The sequence below is a fragment of the Aegilops tauschii genome, chromosome 2 (assembly GCF_002575655.3).
Source record: "Aegilops tauschii subsp. strangulata cultivar AL8/78 chromosome 2, Aet v6.0, whole genome shotgun sequence".
Lineage (NCBI taxonomy): Eukaryota > Viridiplantae > Streptophyta > Magnoliopsida > Poales > Poaceae > Aegilops > Aegilops tauschii.
Genome location: NC_053036.3, coordinates 16081760 through 16104968, shown reverse-complemented (window position 1 = coordinate 16104968; position 23209 = coordinate 16081760). Strand labels below are relative to the sequence as shown.

The following is a 23209-nucleotide window of genomic DNA, read 5'->3' as shown; positions in this document are numbered from 1 at the left end:
GCGCGCCACTCAGTCGCTGACGTCAAAAAGAGCTTCGGCTGATACCACGATGCCGGGATACCCATAACTACTCCCGCGTAGATGGTTAGTGCGTATAGACCAAATGGCCAGACTCAGATCAAATACCAAGAACTCGTTATTTAATATATACATTATCCGAAACAGTGTTGCGATGACATCAGCATGACATCATGCTGACATCAGCAGTCATCTGACACGTGGGTCCCACATGTCATAGACTGATTAGGGTAATTAGGGTTAACTAATTAATTAACTAATAATTAAACTAAGTAATTAAATTAGCTTAATCTAAACAGGGTTAATTAACTACATTAATTTAGTTAATTAATTAATTAAGTTAATTAAATTTATTTTTATTATTATATTTTTTATTATATTTTATATTTTTTTTGTCGTTCTCGGGGTGGGGCCCCCTTGTCATTGGGCCAGAGGCCTTAACGGGTTCGGGCGCTGGGGTGCGGGGGTCACCCGAGCGGGCGCTGGGCAACGGGCGCCGTTGCAGGCGAGGTACCCATCGGGCGGACCCGAGGCGGCGAACCCGGTCGGCGACCACGGCCACGGTGGAGCGAGACGGGCACGCGCGGCTGGGCGCCGGTGGGTGCGGCCAGGGCGCGGAGGGAGTGGAGCAGGCGCAGGGGGAGAAGAACTCCGGGCGCGGCCACGGGAGGTCGCGGGCGCGACGAGCGCGTCCCCGGAGCGAGGCAGGGCGTGTCCCCGGAGCGAGGCAGGGCGCGCGTGCGAGGACCCGGCCACGGTGGGCGCGCGCGGGACGTCGGTCCAGTCGCGACGCGGGGAGGAGGACGCGGCCACGGGGCGGCAACAAGTTCGGCAGGAGCACGTGGGATGGGACGGCCACGGCAGAGCAGGGTGGCGCGGGGTGAGCGCGTGCGGGGCACGGCCACGGGAGGTCACCGGTGCCGGCAATAGAGAGGGGAAGGGAGGAGGCTCACGGTGGCCGTAGGGGTTAGGCAGCGGGGGTCGAGGAGGGTGACGGGGACGACGTTCCGGCGAGGCGGTGAGGGTTGGTGGAGCCGGCGAGGAGGAGCCGAGGACAGCAACGGCGTGGGCGATGGGGTTCCCCGGGCGGCGGCGGCGCGGTCGAACGCCACCCCGATCCAGATGGGAAAGGGCGAGAGAGAGTGGGGATCGTGATAGGGTTCTGTCGGTGGGAGGGTTATGGAGGGGGTTAGGTGGGCCGGCCCTGGTTGGATGGCCAGCTGGGCCAGGAGGCCCAGCGGGGGGGGTGTCTTTTGTTCTGTTTTTTTTGTTTGTTTGTTTTCTCTTTTGTAATTTCTTTTCCTTTTATTTATCTTTTTTTACTGTTTTACTTTTAGTTTTCTTTTATTTTAGTTTTATAAAAATCATCACTAGCACTTAAATTAATACTTTTAAATATACTATTGCCACATTAATTCTCAACCCAAATTAAAATAGTTTAATATTTTATAAAATTCAAAAGGCATTTATTTTAATATTTAAACCTCTATTTTAATTATTTTGAACACTTAAACATTTTATTAAAGTTAGGTTTCTCCACCATTATTATCTATGCAATATTTGATTCACTCCGAACATTTTAGTTTTAATATTTGAAAACTTTTATTGTTTGCTTGATTTTGAACTTTGAATTTTAGACCGGTTTTGATCTAACGATAGATTAGCAACAGTAACAGAGGTAACGTGGCACCATTAGCATGGGATTACTGTAGCTTAATTACTCGGGCGTCACACCGTACACGGTGCTCCGGCGGGTTTGACTATCACCTACACCGCCCTACTGATCCTCTTTCGGCGCCACAACATCCGAGGGTGAAGGCGCAGTTCATGGAGGCTATGCGCGAGGAGGAGGACAACTGCGTGCTCGCCGCCATGATCCCCAATGACGAGCTGGACCGCCGTTAGCACCACTGCCCCTTCCTTCTCGCCGCTTCGGGAGTCGGCCATCTCCGTGGCACCGGAGTTGTCGTCGTGCGCTTGGGTCGTTCCAGTGGCTAGACGTGGCGGCAGCCGCGTATCCCTCGCCGCCCTGGAACCCGATGGTAGCGCCAGGAGTCGCATCGATAGAAGGTGACGAGCACGACACGGGCTGCAGCGGGGAGCAGGCGCTTGGGTTGCAGCCATGGCGCGGAGCAGCTCGGGCCGCACTTCTCAAAGGGGCGATTGCGCCTTCTCAACGGCTCAGGGAGCAAGTCGCCAGCGAGAAGCAGCAGCAGAGTATGCGTCAGCGGCAAGCAGCGACGGCGGCAACCCATGGTGGCAGGTGCGTGCGGGCAGGAGAGGTGCAGAGGGGAGGAGAGAAGGTGGACAAGGGGTGGATAAAACCCTGACAGGTGGGCCCTCCTTCAAGTTAACAGTCAATGTCTTTTATGTTGACCATGTAGTGCCAGCGGGCCCGATATGTCAAAAATCAGATTATTTTGCCCCGGATCAATAATGGATTAATTTGTCCCAAATCGGTCATCAGTTTTTATTGATAAAATTAGTAAGGAAATAGGCTGATTTTTGGGGCAAGGAAATAGGTTGTTTTTTGGGGCACACAAGAAATATGGTGGCAATTCCGGATGAGAACTTCAAATGTGGTGGGTTTTGGCAATTTACTCCAACCCCCTGCCGTCTGCTAAGCTCTCTATGCAGTGCCCTGCAAAATGCCATCCAAAGATCATTTGGCAAGTGCCAAGGGAACGTTCGCAGCTGTGTTTCTCCCTTTCAACTGTATTTCTCGTTCTCAGCTGCACTCTCTCAACTGCCTCCTACTTCTCATCTGCGTTTCTCCCTACAACTAAAGGCTTTGCCTGGCATGTCTATCACATTATAATTTCGACAGTTCTTTTCAGTATGCCATAACAGATCTTAAAGAGGATTCAGTAGCATGTGCCATGGTGTACAAAGTATGTCATGTAGTATGGTGTGCTCTCTGCTTTGCTCCTGTCTTGAGCAGAGAACAGTAAATCCCATTGGAAATCTAAAAGTGAATTAACTGTGTGGTGATTGTCACAAGAGACAAATGGTACAATATATAGCACAAAAGGGGAGGAAACAGTAATTTGCTCTCAACATTTCATTTTCAGTACATTTGATATGATATCCATATCTTCCCTTGGCACTTGTCAGCGTGGTTTTCTCGGCTGAATGGATTGGATGCATGAACAGTAGCCATCAGCAGTGATACCACCATATATGTGACCCAGGCCTCACGTTGATATTCTCCTTACAACTCTAGACACTGACAGTTGAGGAGTAGGTCGACAGATAGGTAAGGTTCACAACATTTCTTATTCCCTGGTAGGGGAGGAATCAGAATGGCCATGCGTGGCCCAAGCTGCTGCAGGAGCACAACTTGCGTGCCGTGGAGGCAAGAATAAACGACCTCTCTTTTGCAAAATAGTTTTTTTTGGAAATGGAGGCATGCCCCCGGCCTCTGCATCATGAAGATGCATGCAGCCATTTTATTAAAAATCCACAAAGTAACGTCATAAAGGTCTTACAGCTCGCAAACGGAGCAGAACAAATTTAAAAAAGAAAATTACATGCTGACACAAGCAACCGATACGGTAATATGGAGGATAAGCTCACTAGACTTCTATCCTGTTATGCGAGCGCCATCTGAACCGGTTGAATATAACCCGAGCTACCATCTCCCATTGGTTGCACCCAGTAACCAAAGGCTCCCTGGAGTCCATAGGAGTGAGTAGGGACCACGTACGGAACCAAGCTGTAGCTCTGAAGATGACCTGCAAGAAAGTTAAAGTGTGTTGTCTGTTAAAAATCATATCATTTCTATAGTTCCATATAGCCCATAATAGTGCACATTTTCCAATCCGAATACGAGCCGCAATAATCGGTTCAGCCCCAGCTAACCACGTCCCAAACAACGACGCAATATCGACTGGAGGATTAATGTTGAAAGCTATATGAATCGTTCTCCAAAGTAGTTTGGCAAGTGGGCAATCGAGAAATAGGTGTTGTATTGTTTCATCATGATCACAAAAACAGCACCGCGAACTTCCTACCCATCGCCTTTTAATTAAGTTGTCCTTTGTGAGTATCACTTGCTTATGGACAAACCACATAAAGATTTTAATCCGCAAAGGAACCTTAACCCTCCAGATGTGCAGTGACCTTGAGATTGGGCCAGAGTTAATCAAATCCAAATAGAAAGATTTCACGGTAAAAATCCCATTCTTAGCTAATTTCCATTGTATCGAATCCGGCTGGTCGGAGATTTGAACTTCTATCAGTCTCCGAACCAAATGCATCCAGGCATTCCATCTCTCACCAACTAACGCACGTCGAAACTGGATGTTCAGGGGAATAGTTTGAAGGACTGTGCCTACGTAATCCTCCTTACGTTGCACAATATTATAAAGGGTGGGATATTGGACGGCCAGAGGCGTCTCTCCTAACCACGTATCCTCCTAAAATCTTGTTGGCATCCCATTGCCAACCAAGAATTTGACCCTGCGAAAGAACAAGTCCTTCGTTCTCATAAGTCCCTTCCAGAATGGCGAGTTAGTCGGTCTCATGGTAACCTGGGCTAATATTTTGGATTGTAAATACTTATTGTGCAGGATTTGTGACCACATACCCTCCGGCTCTGTCTCTAGCCTGTAAAGCCATTTGCTCATAAGGCATTTATTCTTAATTTCTAGGTTCTCAATACCGAGACCCCCTTGGTCTTTAGGTCGGCAAATGATATCCCATCGCGCAAGACGGTATTTCCTCTTGGCCTCGTCAGACTGCCAAAAGAAACGAGATCTAAAGAAATCAAGTCGCTTCCGAACTCCTTTCGGAATTTCGAAGAACGAAAGTAGAAACATCAGCATACTAGTCAGTACCGAGTTAATTAGGACTAGCCGACCTCCATATGACATAAGCTTGCCCTTCCAGCAGCTAAGTTTTTTTAATTTCGTTCTTCAATACACTTCCATTCTTTATTGAATAACTTACGGTGATGTATCGGTATGCCCAAGTAATTGAATGGTAAAGCACCTAATTCACATCCGAACAATTGTCTATAAGTGAGTTCCTCGTCTTTGGCCTTCCCAAAACAGAACAACTCGCTCTTATGAAAATTAATTTTTAATCCAGACAATTGTTCGAAGAGACATAAGATAAGTTTCGTATTACGTGCCTTAACCATGTCATGTTCCATGAATAGGATAGTGGCATCCGCATACTGTAGAATGGATACCCCTCCATCGATCAGATGAGGAACTAAACCTTCTACATGGCCACGTTGCTTGGCCCTGCCAATAATGACGGCCAGCATGTCAGCCACAATATTAAACAGAAGAGGAGACATGGAATCCCCTTGTCTCAACCCCTTATGAGTTTGGAAATAATGACCGATGTCATCATTTACCTTGATTCCGACACTACCCTTCTGGACTTGGGTATCCACTTGGTTCCTCCAGGCTTCACTAAAGCCCTTCATGCGTATTGCCTACTGAAGAAAAGGCCACTTGACTTTATCATACGCCTTTTCAAAATCCACTTTGAATATAACCCCATCCAGTTTCTTCGAGTGGATCTCATGAAGTGTTTCATGCAGGACGACCACCCCTTCCAGTATGTGTCGCCCCGGCATGAACACTGTCTGACTTGGTTGGACCACGGAATGAGCAATTTGTGTCAATCTATTGGTTCCAACCTTTGTGAAAATTTTGAAACTCACATTTAGCAGACATATGTGTCAGAATTGTTCTATCCGAATTGCCTCATCTTTCTTTGGTAGCAGCATTGTTGTACCGAAGTTGAGATGAAACAACTCTAAATGACCGTTGAAAAAATCATGAAACATAGGCATAAGATCATCTTTTATAATATGCCAACATTTCTTATAGAATTCAGCAGGAAACCCATCTCGTCCCGATGCTTTATTGGGTTTCATTTGTGAAATTGCCTGAAGAACCTCTTTTTCAGTAAACGGGGCAGAGAGAAAATCATTCTCCGCTGCCTGTAATTGAGGTATATCCTCAATCACAGATTCGTCTAGTGTCACCGTGCTTGTATTTGGTGGTCCAAAAAGTTGTTTATAATAATTAGAGATATATGCTTTCAGATTTTCATGCCCCACTATTGTACCCTCTTTTGCGAAATAGTACACGGCTTGTATTTTTATGAGGCCGTAGGCCGATATACATACATGTACATGAGTGGTAAACACGCAAAAACCTTGGTCAGTCGTGGGCAGTTAATACATCCCCGCCTGTCGAATACTCTTTCTGTAAACTAATATAAGATCGTTTAGATCACTACTTTAGAGATCTAAATGATCTAATATTAGTTTTACGGGGCGAGATTAGTCCGAGAGTAATCCGACTTCATCACCACATCAACCTGTACTAGGAACCAATAAGGGTCCACGACTGAAGAAACAATCTTGTCACAGCTCGAGGAGGGGAGCAATGAACACCCTGCATGCCGTAAACCCACAATCAAGGAGCGTAAAGTAACCGTCTACTAACCTGAGGAACCATCTTGATGTGACCGTCCGCATAATTAGCAGTTAATGGCAGTACCCCAAGAGTCATCTTCAACCTCAGAACCTATAGGTTTCCATGTCATTGCAGGAAGGCGCCATGAATGATCATCTGCGAGGTTTCTATGAGCACAATGATCTAGATGTCTTGTCCTGCCATATCTAGAACCATCTGCAATCCCCTTCGCGATTGAAAAGGGAAACACTGCAGGCTGGAGGGTGAAGTAGGCGATCTTGGGGAGTCCTCAAAGTCAAAATCGTCGATGTCCAAGTGGTGAAAGGAGGTCATTTTGCACCGGGGAGAAATCCTCGACTGAGTCCAGATGAATTAGGATCTTGTACAACATAGAATCGATACGACGAGATCTCTGACCAACACGGAGCTCGCAAGCAGCAAAAGACGGGTTTGGAACCTCACCGCGCTGATCAAACTCCGCCTCAATGAAGCTAACAAGTTTGCCAATAGGAATACCATTTGGACTATAATTCCAACCAACCACCTTGAAAGTGAACATGTCATTTGGTACATAACAACTGTCGATTCGGCCGGTTTTGCATCCTAAAGCAGCCTCGCCGAACGGACGCCCCTATACCTCGCATTAAGCGAGTCGAGTCATCTGACTCACTGAAGCGAATGACGATATGGGTCGGCATAGTTCGCCGTAGGTACACTGCCTCCTTTTCATTTCTGTTTTTTTTTATGTTTTTATTTTGTTTTTCAATCCACTTTTTTTGGTTTTACTTATACTTTTAAATATTCTAAACATTTATATTACAAAAATGTACTTCCCATAATATTGTTTAAAAATGTTAATCATGCTTTGAAAAATGTTGAATGTGTATACAAAAAATGTTGATCATGTATTAAAAATGATGAAATTTCTTGATCATGTATATAAAATGTTAATCAAGCATCTGAATTTTTTTGAATAAGTATTAAAAATTGCTGAACAATAATTTGAAAAATGTTGAAAAAGTATTAAAAATGTCAAACAAGTATTTGAAACTGTTGAATAAGTATTAAAAAATGTTGAACAATAATTTGAAAAAGTTAAAAAAGTATTAAAAATGTCGAACAAGTATTTGAAACTGTTGAATAAGTATTAAAAAATGTTGAACGAGTATATGAAAATGTTGAACAAGTATTTGAAAATGTCGAGTAAGTATTAAAAATGTAGAACAAGTATTTGAAAAAATATTGAATAAATATTAAAAAATATTGAACGAGTATTTGAAAAAAATGTTGAACAAGTATTTGAAAAAAATGAATAAGCGTTAGGACAATGTTGAACGTGTATACAAAAACTGTTGATCACTTATTAAAAAAATTAACACATGCAAAAATGTAGAGTGGAAACGAAAACAAACATAAGAACAAACAAAAAACGGAGAAGAAAAAAAAACAAAACAAAAAATGGAGAAGAAACAAAATGCAAGAAAGAATGAAAAAATGGAGAAGAAAAATAAAAAATAAAAAAGAACAGGAAAAAAAACCTGGATCGAATAGCCTCAAGTAGGACGCGCCCTACAACTTACCACAAGAGGGACCCTAGGCAGAGTTTTTTTTAGCATAATAAATTTATTCATCAAATGATAGCCAGATTGTTTACATATTGATGAAGAATAAAGTCAGGGATGATTTCCCACACTTCAGACTTGCTAGAATTAATACAATGTTTAGCTAATGCATATGCCGCCGCATTGGCCTCTCTGCTGCAATGATCAAAGGTAATGCTAGCAAAATCCAGTGCCAAGAGGGAACACTCAGCTATGACAGGCACGGCCGATCCCATATATGTGTTTGGATCCTAGGCGGGGTTGGTAGCAGCACCCGATCGCAGCCTGGAGACCAGGGATCGAACCCTGGTTCTCCCATTTTCTCTCCATTATTTTTAATCCGTACGAGCGCGCCAGTGGACCGGCCCAATATGACGTAGGTGGAGGAAAAACTTCAGCGAGAGTTCCCCTCTCACCTTGCTTAAAGCGACAAATAGTCGCCGCGGCGCCGGACAGCACCCACCTGAGCAGATCGCACAAAGCCCAGTCAAACAGAGCTGGGCTGGGCTTGCACTTACTCTACTAGTTAAGCAGGCTGGGCTCAACTGAAGCCCAGTTCAAACGGCTGCGGAAGAAGCAGAGAGAACAATCCTTTGCTTCGGTCCGAAGTCACTTCACGAGCGGCGGCATGTCCATCGATCTGAACTCGGCCGAGAAAACAATCCATGGATCCTTTGCCCGCGTCCTCAAGCCTCGAATCGCTTGCAACTCCTGCCATTCCATTCCTCCCCTCCCCACGCACGCAAGCTACCCGCCTCCCTCCTCCCCTGCCCTCCTCTCCTATATATGCTCCCCGCCATGGACGTGCTACTCCCACCCATCAATCCACCCATCCCTCAGCGCTCATTGCTAGCCAGCCACCCCCATTACTCTCCACCTAGCTTAACAACCACCGCCGCCGCCGCTGCTATGGCTTCCAACACCGCCAACGCGGCCTCCGAGGTGAGCAACGCCATCACCGACCTCAACGACCACCTCGCCACCGCCCTCGGCGCCGGCGACGAGGCCGGCAAGACGACCGTCATCACGCTGGCGGGGGAGAACAACGGCGCCGCGATGGACGCGGAGGACCTGGTCGTTGTCGAGGCCGGCGGCGAGGGGGAGGAGGGCGAGGAGGAGGAGGAGGTGCACGTGGCCGCCTACACCAACAGCAACTACCAGGCGGTGAACAACTCGGTGCTCCTCGCCGGCAGCTGCGCCGTCAGGGACCCCGGCGTGCACGTCGTCATCGTGGAGCACGTCGACGACATCCGCGACTGCGACGGCGACGAGATCTTCGAGGACGGTGAGGTGGCCAAGTGAGGCCATCTATCATCCAGCGGTGCGGATGACGATGTTCAGCTTCTACTCAATTTGGTCGGTCGGTCGGTCGGTGGCTTCTTCGGGCCGTCTGGAGATGCTGCGTACTACCCTGAGTCGTTTGGAGTTTATTTAATTTCTATATGAGCGTTTGATCATGCACATGTATGCATATGTTTATGTATTGCATTTATATGTATACGTCCTCCTAGTGTCTGCAAACATATTTGTATGTTATGTAAGTTTGCCTCATGTGCGGTTCTGAAATATTTGCCACTCCTAGCTTTTAAGGTCCATGACCGGACCCATGTGTAATGTGTTTGAAGCCAATCTGTTTCAGGCTCACTTTTTATGTAACTGCTTTCGAGCATCAATTTAACAGCAATGCTATGGATTACCGGTGATTCTTATGCAATTAGTTTTACAGGCTGACATGACAGTCTGTGTTTTCTTAGATTGCAGATTGTGTTTAGAAAAGACCACTCCCCTCTAAATACGTTGAATTTTTTTTAATACACGATGAACATTTTTTCATAATGCACGGTGAACCTTTTTATAATATAGGGTGAACATCTTCTTAATATATGATGAACATTTTTATAATACATGGTGAACTTTTTGTATAATACACAAAAAATGAAAAATGAAAAAGAAAAACAGCAAAGAAAAAGGAATCAAAACAAAAAAACCGAAACAAAACCACTGAAAACCAGACGAAACACTAAGAAAACCATAAGCAAATCCCTACAGAAGAAAGAAGATGCAACGGGAAAAGATGTCGAACCAACTGGCTCCACCGCAGGCATTGTATCGACCATTTGCTGCCCGCGGGTACCAAATAGGACCTGTTATCAGCGACTTCCTAGTCACTACTTCTACAAGCTCTCGGGTTCAAACAAGTTTGCTATGTTAAGACAGAGGCCTGGAGAGACGACAACGAGTTTTCCTCACGGTGGGCCGTCGATGTATGCAGGAGGAAAAAAAACTTTGACACCCCCAAAGATTTGGATGCATTGTTTAAGTTTCTACAGGGGTGCTTTTGTGATGGTTTGGGCTACTTAATATATGACCTTTTGGCCTTTTCTCGCAAAAAACTCATGAAACGTTCTCATTTTAGTCCACATTGCAAGCATGACACGCTGAGTCAGCTCGCGAGTGGTTTAGGTGGGACGAATGTCACTCTGATGGATGATAGAGGGCACGTGGGGGGGTGCAACATATTCTTGCGAAAACCACCTCGGTTTTCTCCTAATTCTGAACTCAGGTCCTCCTGCTTGAAGCCCAAGGTTGGGCAATATCCACTTCAAACCGAGGAAGCACCCGACAGTTTGGGCGTCACCTCGAAGCCCTGATATTCCAGGATGGAGTAGTGACTTCACCATAGGAATGTTCGGTGCAAACTCTTGACACTCTGGGCCATGATGTACATCGAGAGACTCCGGGACAAAAGTGCCAATGACCTCAACTACACGAGAGACAGTAACTCAAAGAAAAGGATAGGCTATAAGCTCGATCTTTTTGGCTTTGGACGAGAAGAGGATGGAATGGAGCACTGAGCATACTCTCTTCCGCCTTCAACGTCCCCTTCAATAGTGTGGCTTTCCCTAAGACTCAGAAATAACTTCACAAGATCACTAGAATAGAAGATAAGTAAATATATTCGCGAAAGCCACATCTTCGCTTTTTCTGGGTGATGCTTGGCAATCATCACATGTCAGGCTAAATTTTTTGATACACTAAACATGTACATTAGACAATCTTCGTCGGAACATCTAGCACAAAATGTCACAGTGTCACTATACTACTCCCTCCTTTTCGGTTTATAGGGCTCATCTTAAAAAGTTTGTTTTCCCGTTTTATAAGTCTCAATTCTACTACTACTTACCATCACATGTTCAGATTTTAAGGTGTATTAAATCACTGCATGCAAAGATGAAGAAAAAACTCACCAATGCATGTAGAAGTTATTGGCCATTTAGTGGCCATGCATGCATGTGGTGTAATTAATGCATCGGTATACACAATATTTTAAGAAAAACGAGAGTAGTACTAATTAAGTACTTTTGCAATCTACGAAATTAATTCACCATTCATCATCTACCTTGGTTGAAGAAATTTTCAAATTAAGCCCTATAAACCTGAAAGGAGGGAGTATGTGTTCAAAGACCACTGCGCTCTAAATTCTACTTGTGTTAAGACAACCTTAATATAGCTTTAGAATCAGCAAGTGTGTTTCCTCTTTTATGTGAGAACAATTTTTATCATGGATATGAATGGGAACAACATGGTTAGAAATTATACCTTCATCATCCTCCCCTCATCGGCGGCAAGCCGGTGGTGGTCTCCTTGGCTCCTTCCCGCCAGCTCGTGCGACGAGGTCGTTCATTTTCAAATAGATGTTAGCTTTCATTTGCTAGTAAATTTGTGCTACATCCCAATTTTAGTATCATGTAGATTTGTGTTGCATCTCTCTAATTCTATTTTCTTGTTCATGTCGAGTGAATGATGCATTTTAACAACTCCGATTTGATGGTGCGGTGCTACTGTTCTAGGTGTTCTCTGGTACTCTAATTTGAACATTTTGTTTCACCGATTAGTATTGAGGAGGATCAAGTTAGAAGGTTGAGGTTTTGGCTATGTAGAAATGATTTGTTTTTAATGGCAAAAACTCATCTCCTATACAGCTTATTTTCCGTTGTACGCACTCGCTTCGTATGTGGTATAGCTACACCGAAAGGAGTACCAACTGGTGTTTAGACGGTGTGTATGCGGTTGGAGCGAGTGGCCATGGAGGTTTTATCCAACATGGGTGGCAGCATAATCTACATATCGGTCCACCATCTTCTTCGACGTAGGCATAGTGTCGGTTCTACGGGACTCTATTGTTGCCCATATGTCATTTTTTTTCTTTGTTAGGCTGTTGGTGTTTGGTTGTGTGCATTTTAGTTATGCAGAGGCTAAGTGTAATTTGTCATGTTTTATATCCACTTGATGTTGCATTCTTAGTTAATAAAAATGCCTTTTATATCAAGAAAAAAGGTAGAGTTGATCAATATCATCTCTTCTTGGAGAATTCACTAAAGTCGCGATCTGATGGAAATAAAGGGACGGTTTGATTGACATGGGTGGAAATTTAATTTGCAAAATCGATGCTATTTCCAGGCAACCGACAAACAGTAGTGAATGCGCCAAAATGCTCCCCCCCCCCCCCGGCTCCCGTGTCGTCCCCAGCGGGCGACCCGGGGGCGACTAGGGTTTCCCCCCGCCGCCGCCGCCCCTTCCTACATCCCCTCCCCTCGCCGCCACCTGAGGGACGCCTGGCAAGCCCCGGCGGCTGCCGATGAAGGTGGCGGCGAGGCCTCTCGTCGCTTCGTTCCCGCGCGAAGGACCCCGGACACCGGGGCGGCGGCCCCGGACGGCGAGGCGGCGCAACCTCTGCGACAGGCTTCGTGCGCGGGATATGACGGCCGGAGTCGTCGGCTGCTCGGGCGGCGCGGATCCGGCGGGTGGTGGTCGTGACGCGGTCTTCCTCCGCTCCAGATCTGAAGGTCGAGCTCCTCCTCCTCCTCTGCTCACTCCTCCCCTCCAGCTGTGTCCGATCTGCAGCTTTTGCTGCCAGTTCCGGTGCTGGCGGGGTGCCGGTGGCATATCTCGAGTCCGGGGGAAACCCTTGGTCGGATCTCCGACCACGGCGGTGAGGGCGCGTGCGCGCATCGCCTTTCTTCCTTTGAGGCACCGCGGAGGTCTCCCGTATCCATCCCCGTCCCAGATCCCGGGTGAAAGCCCAAAACTCGTCTCGGGTTGGGCGGTGGCGGCGTCCTGCACGTCGTTCCCTCCTTGGAGGCGCCGCCTTGGGTTTGTCTGGTTCTACGGGTGAGTGGTGCCGAGATAGGAGAGTGCTCGTCGGCTGCGAGTCCAAGTAGAGGCTTCCCAAGCTTCGACCTTGGGTCCTAGCAGCTTGTTTCTTCGACAATCCTCCCAGTGGTTTTCCTTCTGCTCTCGGTGACCCCGGGCAGGTGCCAGTGCAGCTAGTGGTGTGCCTTCGACGTGGTGAGGACGGTGTGATATGCCTGCTCTGGGTTTCGACCGGCACCTGCTCTTGCTCTCGGGTGAGCGCCCAACGACCCGACGGTGCGGCGCCTTCGAGCCTAGGCGAGAGGATTGGGGTCCTCTTCGGCGTTGGAAGACAGGTTTCGTGATCCCAACCACACGAACCGGCTGCGCGCAGTTCTTGCAGGCCTTTGGCTGATCCTTGACGCTACTCTGCTCCCTGGCTCTAGGTGCCGATGTGCAACGGGCTTCGACATTACTTGCAGATCTCTCATGTGTATATCTATGTGTGCAGTAGTGTGCGTTGCGTTGTAAACTGCTCTGTCAGCTCCCTTGTATCTTTCGGTCGCTCTTGCTTGGCGGCCTTGTGTAATCCTGGCCGGTTGATGGCTTTGTTAATTCAAAGTCGGGCTCCCCTTGAGCCTTCGTTCTAAAAAAAATGCGCCAAAATAATGACCTCTCAACCATCGACCGAGACACGGCGTGTAGAGTTGGTGAACATGACTTGTTGAGTAGGAGTACATCTGATTCCTACTCGTCATTCAGGACAGGAGTACAATGATTCAATCTGATTCGTACTCGTGTCCTTCAGAAAGTCATATCGACAGTTCATACTCGTGTCATTCAGGGTACCATGATGCAGTCTGCACAACAAACACAAGTGTGCCATGTTGATTCGTTCGTTCAGCTGCAGCCACTAAGCACTAGGCAGCCATGGCAATGGAACTGGAGAGCCCTGCCACGACTCTCCTCGTGGTCGTGGGGCTCCTCATCCACCTGGCCGGATCCAGCCCCCCGCCGACTCCTGTGGTCTGCGCCCGCGGCACGTCCGACTGCACGGTCACCAACGCGTATGGCTCCTTCCCGGACCGCGCCACCTGCCGCGCGGCCAGCGTCACGTACCCGAGCACCGAGGAGGAGCTGGTCGCGGCCGTGGCGGCCGCGGCGGCGGCCGGGCGCAAGGTTAAGGTGGCCACCAGGTACTCCCACAGCCTGCCCAAGCTCGCGTGCCCCGGCGGTCGCGACGGCACCATCATCAGCACCCTGCGGCTCAACAGCATGGTCAGGCTCGACGCCGCCGCGCGGCTGATCACCATGGAGAGCGGCGTGCTCCTCCGGGACATGCTCCGGGCCGCCGCCTCCGCGGGGCTGGCGCTGCCTCACTCGCCGTACTGGTCCGGCGTCACCATCGGGGGCCTGCTCGCGACGGGCGCGCACGGGAGCTCGCTGTGGGGCAAGGGGGGTGCTGTTCATGAGTACGTCGTCGGGCTGAGGATCGTGACGCCGGCGCCGGCGAGCCGGGGGTTCGCGGTGGTGAGGGAGCTTGGCGACGGGCACCAGGACCTGGCCGCCGCCAAAGTCTCCCTCGGCGTCCTCGGCGTCGTCTCTCAGGTCACGCTGGCCTTGCAGCCGCTGTTCAAACGGTCGCTGACGTTCCTGGAGCGCGACGACTCGGACTTGGAGGATCAAGTGGCCGCGTGGGGCGGCCTCCATGAGTTCGGCGACCTGGCGTGGCAGCCGGGGCGGGGAAAGGTCGTGTACCGCCAAGACGACCGCGTCGACGTGTCGTCGCTGGGCGACGGCCTCAACGACCATCCCACCCTCCGGTCGAGAGCCGCGTTCGGACGCGTCGACGCCAGACGCGCAGAGGAGCTGCTGGAGGAGAACGGCACCGACATCGCCAGGTGCGAGGCGGCGGCGGCTGGCCAGCTGCAGCCGCAGCCACCACACGGCTTCACCAACGACGGCGAGGTCTTCACGGGGTACCCCGTGGTGGGGTACCAGCACCGCATGCAGGCGACCGGCACATGCATCGACAGCCGGGAAGACGGGCTCCTCACCTCCTGCAAGTGGGACCCTCGCCTGGGGGCCACCTTCATCTACAACACGGCCATCAGCGTCCCTCTCCGCAACGCCGCGGCGTTCGTCGCCGACGTGAAGCGCCTCCGGGACCTCAACCCGCGCACGTTCTGCAGCCTGGACGCGAGGGGCGGCCTGCTCGCGCGCTACATCAGGGCGTCGTCCGCCTACCTCGGCAAGCCGGAGGACGCGGTGGACTTCGACATCACGTACTACCGGAGCTACACCGCCGGTGCACCGCGAGCGCACGCGGACGTCATAGACGAGCTCGAGCAGATGGCGCTGCACAAGTATGGAGGCTTCCCGCACTGGGGCAAGAACCGCAACTTCGCCTTCGACGGCGCCGTGGGCAGGTACCCGAAGGCCGGCGAGTTCCTGGAGGTGAAGGGCAGGTACGACCCCGACGGGCTCTTCTCCAGCGAGTGGAGCGACCAGGTCCTCGGCATCAACGGGACGAGCCCGAGCGTCGACAAGGAAGGCTGCGCCATGGAAGGGCTGTGCGTCTGCTCCGACGACTTGCACTGCGCGCCGGAGAGGGGCTACCTCTGCCGGCCGGGGAAGGTGTACAGAGAGGCCAGGGTTTGCTCGTCCTCTTTCCAGCCAGCCGCCGGCGCGCTCCGGGATGAGCTCTGACCTCTGAGAATTTGTACGAGATTCTGAGCCGGCCGTTTCACTTTCAGAATCTGTATGAGCTGCTGGTGCACAAGTATTGGTCCTTCTATTTCATAGTACTTTTTAACTTCGCTTTGAACCTTATACATCGTTTGCATTTTCAACTCGAAAACTCATGCTTGTGATAACGAACTTGTAGGCTTGCATCACGGATGCTGTCGACGGTGGGCATACATGCTATGTGTTAAGCGGTGGAGCTCATGGTTGTGAACTTCATGGTTATGCTTGGTGTAAATTTGAAACTTTGTTGGATATGTATGTATGTGTGAACTTGTTTGTGAATTTGGTTATGCTTTTTGTTGTGAACTTGGTGGAGGTGTATGCATGTGTGAACTTGTTGGATATGTATGCATGGTGGAGATGTATGCATGGTTAACTTGTGAACTTGATGGAGATGTAAGTATCTTGTTGTTTGAATAGCATGGTTGTTCCAACAAGGAAAAAAAACAATATCGGCTACAAGACGAGTGCAACACTCGGCTTACACCCGAGGACCAAATAACACTACCCAGATTTGGTATAAGCCGAGTGCTCTTCAGGAGCACTCGACTTACAATGGACACGTGGCAGCATATGGGAGCTTCATTGTACGAGAAGTTAGCCGAGTGGGGCCACTCGGCTTACGCGTAGACCGTGGTGGCCCTCCACCACCTGGCTCATGTTTGGTACTCGGCTTATAGTGGACACGTGCCTGCACATCGTCTCCTGTGGGTGAAAATTTAAGCCAAGCCGATGCCCTCGGCTAACAGCGACACTTGACTTACTTGTACACTCTGAATGCACTACTGTCCTTGGCTTAATATAACACTGGGCTTAATAGTGATACATGGCGGTAGGCCGTTGGCCCGGGTCTGAAAATAAGCCAAGTAACACCTCCGCTAGCCTTTGTAAGCCGTCATGTATCTCGGCTTATATGTAAGCCGAGTAGCCAAGAAACAACACTCGTCTTACACGGCATAAGCCGGTATAAATAAAGTCGAGAGCCGTAAGTGCAGCGCTCGACTTACTCTAAGTCGATTATGTTTCTGAGTTATTTGGGCTTCGTTGATTATATTTTATAATTGGCTTTATTTTTTTTCCTGCAGCAGCCGGTTACAACTTGAAGCAAATCTGGATCATGTTCCTGGGGTCATCTTCATCGATCGAGCACTACGCGGATGCTCTAGCGAGCACATGCAATACACGTGGGAGCACGGAGAGGAGGAAGAGGGCGAGGACGAGGAGGTGCAGGTGGCCGCCTACACCAACAACAACTACCAGGCGGTGAATAACTCGATGCTCGTCACCGGTAGCTACGCCGTGAGGGACCCCGGCGTCCACGTCGTCATCGTGGAGCACGTCGACGACATCCGCGACTGCAACAGCGACGAGATCTTCGTGGACTGTGAGGTGGCCAAGTGAATCGATCTATCGAGCAGTGCGTGCGAGGTGAAAAAACTCCTCTGGCCCCCGCGTCGCTCCCGCAGGGGCGACTCAGGCGGCGTAACCCTAGCCCGCCGCCGGCCCTCTCCCCCACCTCTCCTCTCCCACGTCGCCACCGGAGGTGGCCGCCGGTGAAGGTGGCGGCGAGGATCTGGCCGCCCCGTTCTTCCTCGGGGGGCTTTGGATCCGTGGCGGCGGCCTCGGCTGGTGGATCGACGCCGGGTCTACGGTGATCGGTGCTCGTTGGTGCTGGCCGTTCTTCCTCGGCCGCGGGGGCGGCGAGGAGGCAGCAGGTGGCGGCTGTGGTGCGGGCGTCTCGGCGGCGCCCGATCCAGATCTGAAGGCCTCCGTCTACTTCAACCAGGGCTGCCTCCGATGGTCCTGCTTTGGGCGGCCTTTGTCGCCGGAGTTGTACCTGTTTGGCGGCTGGAGGTGGGAGGTGGCTCCGGAGAAATCCGAGGCCAACAGTGCTGGCCACGACGGCGGCGACGCCCGAGGGCGCCGTACCCTTCCTGTAGGCGCCGTCCAGATTGCCTCCTTCCCCTCCTCCTTCCACCCAGCTCGTATGTCGGGCGAAAGCCCAAATCCTTGCCGGATCGAGCGACAGCGGCGCTCCGGGCGTCGTCACCCTCTTGGGGGTGTCGTTCGTGGTGAGCTTGGGGTGGATGTGATGCTTTGGTTGCTTGGCGGCGGTTGGTGGCGTGGTCGGAGTTCGTCTGGTGGCGGTGCGTTGGCGCTCTGCCGCCTATGTGCTCTGCCTCGGAGTCCTTCTTCCACGGTGCTTGGTCTTCAGCAGCCCTGCCGGACTCGGCGGAGCGGTGCTCCATCTCACACATTGATGGCGGCGGTTATCGGCGGCATGGTGCTGTGGAGGCTCGGCGTCCGATACGCGGGATGTACTCGCGCAGGAGGAGGTAGCTGTCTGGCGTCATGGTGACGTCGATGGCTGAGTGGCCAGACAAGGTAGATGCCTCAATATGATCTGAAGACGGGCCTGTGGAAGATGGCGGCGACGACACACGAGTGCGTCTGACCGGATTGTGCCCCAGACCCGGTATGTGGCTCGGCTGGGGTTTCCGGCTTTTGATGTTAGGCTTAGGTGAGTGGTCTGAGTGGCCCAGCTAGCACCCCTTCATCATATGGATATGAGTAGCGGCATATGTTGCCAAGATGGTGGATTCAGGCATATTGTTGTAATACTTTGTAAGGTCCTCGAGAATAATCAATAAAGTGGCCGAATGCATCTCCCAGATGCAGAGGCCGGGGGTCATCCTCCTTTTCTAAAAAAAAGTGTGTGCGAGGTGGTGTGAGCTGGTGGTGACGACGACGATGTCTTGCTTCTAGTCAATTTGGTCGGTCGGGCCGTGGCTTCTTCGGGGCAGACTGGAGATGCTTACTACCCTGAGTCGTTTGGAGTTTATTTAATTCCCATATGAGCGTTTGATCATGCACGTGTATGCATATGTTTATGTATTGCATTTATATGTATACGTCCTGGTGTCTGAAAACATATTTGTATGTTATGTAAGTTTGCCTCATGTGCGATTTAGATCTATCCCCTACTCCTAGCTTTTAAGATCCATGATTCACACGTAGCGTGTTCGAAGCCAATGTGTTTCAGGCTCGCTATTTATATAACTGCTTCGACCATCAATTTAACAACAATGCTACGGATTACCGATTGATTCTTCTGCAATTAGTTTTACATGCTGAAATGACAGTTTGTGTTTGTTTGTTTTTTAGATTACAGTTTGTGTTTACAGGGGGTTGGGCATGGGGAGGTTAGTGTGGTGGGGAGAGGTCTGGAAATTTATCTGCAAAATTCATCCATAAGTTCACCATTATATATGTGTGGTCTTCGCCGGTTTTCCTTAATTAACCGGGTTTGTTTCATTTTTGGGTCCGGTATCCCTTATTAACTGGATCAACTCTCTTTTTCTATAATGCAAGGCGAAAGCTCCCGATCCTCTGACGAGGTTCCACCAAAAGATCAGCAATGTCTTTAGGAGACCAAACCAAACCGAAAGCGTTGAGAATCACCCTCCATGAAAACTTTGAAAGGATGCACTCAAAGAGCAAATGTTTCACAGTTTTAGTTTGTCTGCAAAAGCAACATTGACTATTCCCTGTCCAACCCCTTCTCAGTAATTTTCTTTGGTCAGCACACTATTTCTAATCATCATCCATAGAAAGATTTTAATCTTCATAGGCATTTTTACTTTCCAAATCCCTCTGTATCCAACCACAACACAGATTTTGAGCTGCGGATAGATACAGATCTCTGACAGTGAGGGTCTTTTTATGCCAATTTTCCAAGAAACCCGATTAGGAAATTCAGATAGAGTAACATAGTTCACTAGAGTTATCAACTCCTCTCATAGCTCAGTTGTTTCCCCAACCAAAGTTCTTCTGAATTGTAAACAAATCTAGCCCTCAACTTTGACAAAGTTGACAGTAACATGTTCGGTAAAGCAAATGGAGTATAGCATGGGGAACATGATAGCCGAAGAGGAATGCACAATCCAAACATCCTCCCCAAAAGTTTTTTTTCATCACCCAGACACCTCACAACAAACTGTTGGAAGATGTTGTGACTTCCATTAGACCCTGCCAGAAATGAGAGCCACTAGATCCAGGTCCCATGCTTGACAAGGTTTGAGAATGAAGATACTTACTCGTGAGTAATTTTTGCCACACACCTTTAGATTCTCAAGTTTCTAGGGCCACTTGCAAAGAAAACTTTGATTCATGGTCTGGAGGTCAAGCACCCCAATACTACCATAATCCTTAGGCAAACAAACCGTAGGCCAGTTCACCAAGTGGTATCTCCTTCTAATCCTGTTATCTTGTCAAACCATTCTATCCCTACTAGAGTTCATCTTCTTCAAAGAGCCTATGGGAGCCTCCATGAAAGATAGCATGTAGGAATGCGACTCAAGTAAGCATTTGTTAAAGTGACCCTATATATCACCTATAAAGATCATGTTGTCTTTCCAACCACACATCATCTTATTTCCTCCGCAAAACCCCATCGAGCATTACTGAGCCCTTTTCTATTAAAAGGCATGCTAAGATACTGCAAAGGAAAGGATCCAACATTACAATTGAAAATTCCCATCTATTGGGTCTCTAGTAACATCCTCTCCAAGACAATATATTTCACTTTTCTAGAAATTAATTTTTACGCCAGAAACTTGCTGAAAGATACAAAAATGTACTTCATGTTCTTGCCTAAAAAATTCATTTCTCAGCACGAAGATGGTGTCATTTGTATATTGCGGCGGTGATAGGCCCCCTTCAACCAAATGAGGCACCAAGACGATAACCAGCCTTGTTGCCGTGCCTACTTTACCAACAGAGCCAGACCTTCAGTAATGATGTCAAATAACAGAGGGCCAAGGGGGGCCCTTGCCTAACACCCTTAAAAGTTGGAAAGTATGGACCAATCTGGTCATTGACCTCAGGGCCGGCCCATAGGCCGGGGCAATGGGGCGACCGCCCTGGGCCCCAAGGATGTAGGTGCCCCGGCCCAGGTAGTAGTACTGTGTACATATTAGGATATTTTCTTCTTTAGGTCAAGAGAAAAAAAGGAAAAAAAAGCCCAAGCCCACCACGTAGCTAGCACTCGAGAACATAAAGAATAGATCGCTAGTTCGCTACACTACTGTAGCACTCCATCGATCTCCTCCAGTCTCATCGCCCAAATTCTCCAATCCCAGAGAACAACACCGCCGCTCCCGTGCACTTCCAAATTCTAGGTGCCGCTCTCATGCATCCATTAATGGAGACCGATGGTGCTATTCCCTTCCCCGATCATCTCTATTAGCATCCTCGATGTTCCCCTATCAAGCAGACGTTTGAGGCATCACCGCATCAGAGATGGTACGTCTCCCTCCTTTGCCTAATCAAGTACTCTTTTCATTCGTTGTTAAATAGCACGCCTCTCCGCCTCTGATTGCTCCATCTGACATCTCCAATTCTTCTCTTCCTAGTTCCTACTCTTCTATTGGCCTGTTCTTCAAAGCTTCACTAGATCCAGGGATGAGAAGGGGGATGGGGAATGAGTGTTGCAGCCTTGCAGATCTGGGAAGCTACATCGACAATTCGACATCAAGCCATATGCCCATATGCAGGTGTTTTTGTTCCCTATATTGACTATTTTTCTGCAATTATTTGATGACATGTCTTCTAAAGAATGTTTAGAGTGAGAAAAGAAAGTGAAAAAACAGAGAGATGAACTGGTAGAATCCCAGAAAGGTTCCATTGATATTTTTATAGAAACGGTAAAAAAAATTGATATTATATCGATTAGGTGTTTTTGTTCCCTGTATTATACTGGTTTGATATTATGAATATTGATATATTTTCTTCAAATTTGGTCAAACTTAGAGGTTTGACTTTTCAAAAAACTAATACACCTTATATTTTAAAATAAATTAAGTAAAAATTATGAAAACCCAACAATATAAACGGCGCAGCAAAGTGCGTCCAACCCTTCTAGTAGGTACTATAAGTACTCGAGTATAGAGCATTAGCTCGAGTATCGTCCCCATTGAGCAACATAGACATCCTCTTCTTTGTTGGAGGGAGATCGCATAGCCGTCCTGATGCGGAGCATCCTTCGACCATCACCATGGACGTGACACCGCCACCGCAAGCACGGAGAGGACCTACGACGAGAGCTCGCGCACGCATCATCGAAACCAAGGTGAACTCTTTCCTCTTCGAGTTTCATTCGGTTTCACACACGAGTCGGATTCTACCTCATATGGAAACTCTACGCACTCGTAGGTATCAAGAAGAAGACCGTGAAGTGGCGAGAACGGAGACACAAGCAACCATGGAGAAGGAAGAGCAGCGAGGGAATGAGAAGAACGGAGCAACGGTTGGCTCGGACCACGCTGGGTGCCCGGTCACCGAAGGCCCCGGGTGCCCGGCCACCTCCACCGCCGAGGCCGCAGCCTCCCTGGCTGGCCCGGGTGCCCGGGCCTCTCCCGCCGGGTGCCCAACCCCCCTGGCGCGGTGCCCCTGCACCCCGGGTGCCCGGCCACTTGGGCCCGGGTGCCCAGCCTCCTGCCTGAGCCGGCCCAGCTCGCCCCGGGTGCTCGGGCTCTCACCCCCGGGTGCCCGGCCTACCCCGCGCCAGCCACCGGCACCGCCCCGGGTGCCCGGGCCTTGGACCCCCGGGTGCCCGGCCGGTCCTCCTCCAACCGGCGCCCCTGACCGGTCTGGGTGCCCGGCCGGTTTGACCCCGGGTGCCCGGTGCACTCCGAGGGCCTGCGTGCCTCTTTGGGTTTTTACCCATGTATCCCCCACCTCCTCTTATTTGGTCTCTAAACTATATAAGGACACCCCCTAGCTCATTAGAAGGATAGCAAAGTATTTGATAGACAAAGAGAGAGCTTTGCTCATCTTCCTCCTCATGGAGATCATGACCTCCTAATGGAGAAGATCCTCTTGTGGATGTCAGGCCCTCCTCTTGGAGAAGGATCCCCATCATAGGATCATCAGGACCTCTCTCCTCATAGGATTGGGATGAACTAGTTATGTCGTGGAATTGTCACGGCAGATGTCCTCGAGCTAGGACTTAGTCGTGGAGCCATCGCAGCTAGGAAGCTTAAAGGGGTTTAACGGGACAAGGAACACGGGGGTTATACTGGTTCGGCCCCTTACGGTGAAGGTAAAAGCCTACGTCCAGTTGAGGTGGTATTGATTATGGTTTCGATGACCAGGGAGCTTAATTGCTATGCCTGGCTCTCGACGAGATCTTACTTGTCCCTAAACCGCCGCCGGGTCGTCCCTTTATATAGAGAGGTTGACGCCCGGCAGCTCTCAGAGTCCCGGCCG

General features: G+C 49.4%; 2 protein-coding genes across 2 annotated transcripts; both read left to right on the top strand.

The window, feature by feature from the left end:
- Window positions 1-8859: 8859 nt before the first annotated feature.
- Window positions 8860-9768, top strand: LOC109770972 (uncharacterized). The gene has a single exon (XM_020329686.3). The coding sequence runs from the start codon at window positions 8969-8971 to the stop codon at window positions 9359-9361; it is 393 nt and encodes a 130-aa protein (XP_020185275.3). The 5' UTR covers window positions 8860-8968; the 3' UTR covers window positions 9362-9768.
- A 4270-nt stretch (window positions 9769-14038) lies between these two features.
- LOC109770978 (L-gulonolactone oxidase 2) lies at window positions 14039-16390 on the top strand. The gene is made up of 2 exons (XM_045232478.2): window positions 14039-15974; window positions 16080-16390. The coding sequence occupies exon 1, from the start codon at window positions 14123-14125 to the stop codon at window positions 15899-15901; it is 1779 nt and encodes a 592-aa protein (XP_045088413.1). The 5' UTR covers window positions 14039-14122; the 3' UTR covers window positions 15902-15974; window positions 16080-16390.
- Window positions 16391-23209: the final 6819 nt, after the last annotated feature.

Coding starts and splice junctions, on each gene's coding strand:
- LOC109770972 (XM_020329686.3), top strand. CDS start 8,969: ATGGCTTCCAACACCGCCAACGCGGCCTCCGAGGTGAGCAACGCCATC.
- LOC109770978 (XM_045232478.2), top strand. CDS start 14,123: ATGGCAATGGAACTGGAGAGCCCTGCCACGACTCTCCTCGTGGTCGTG.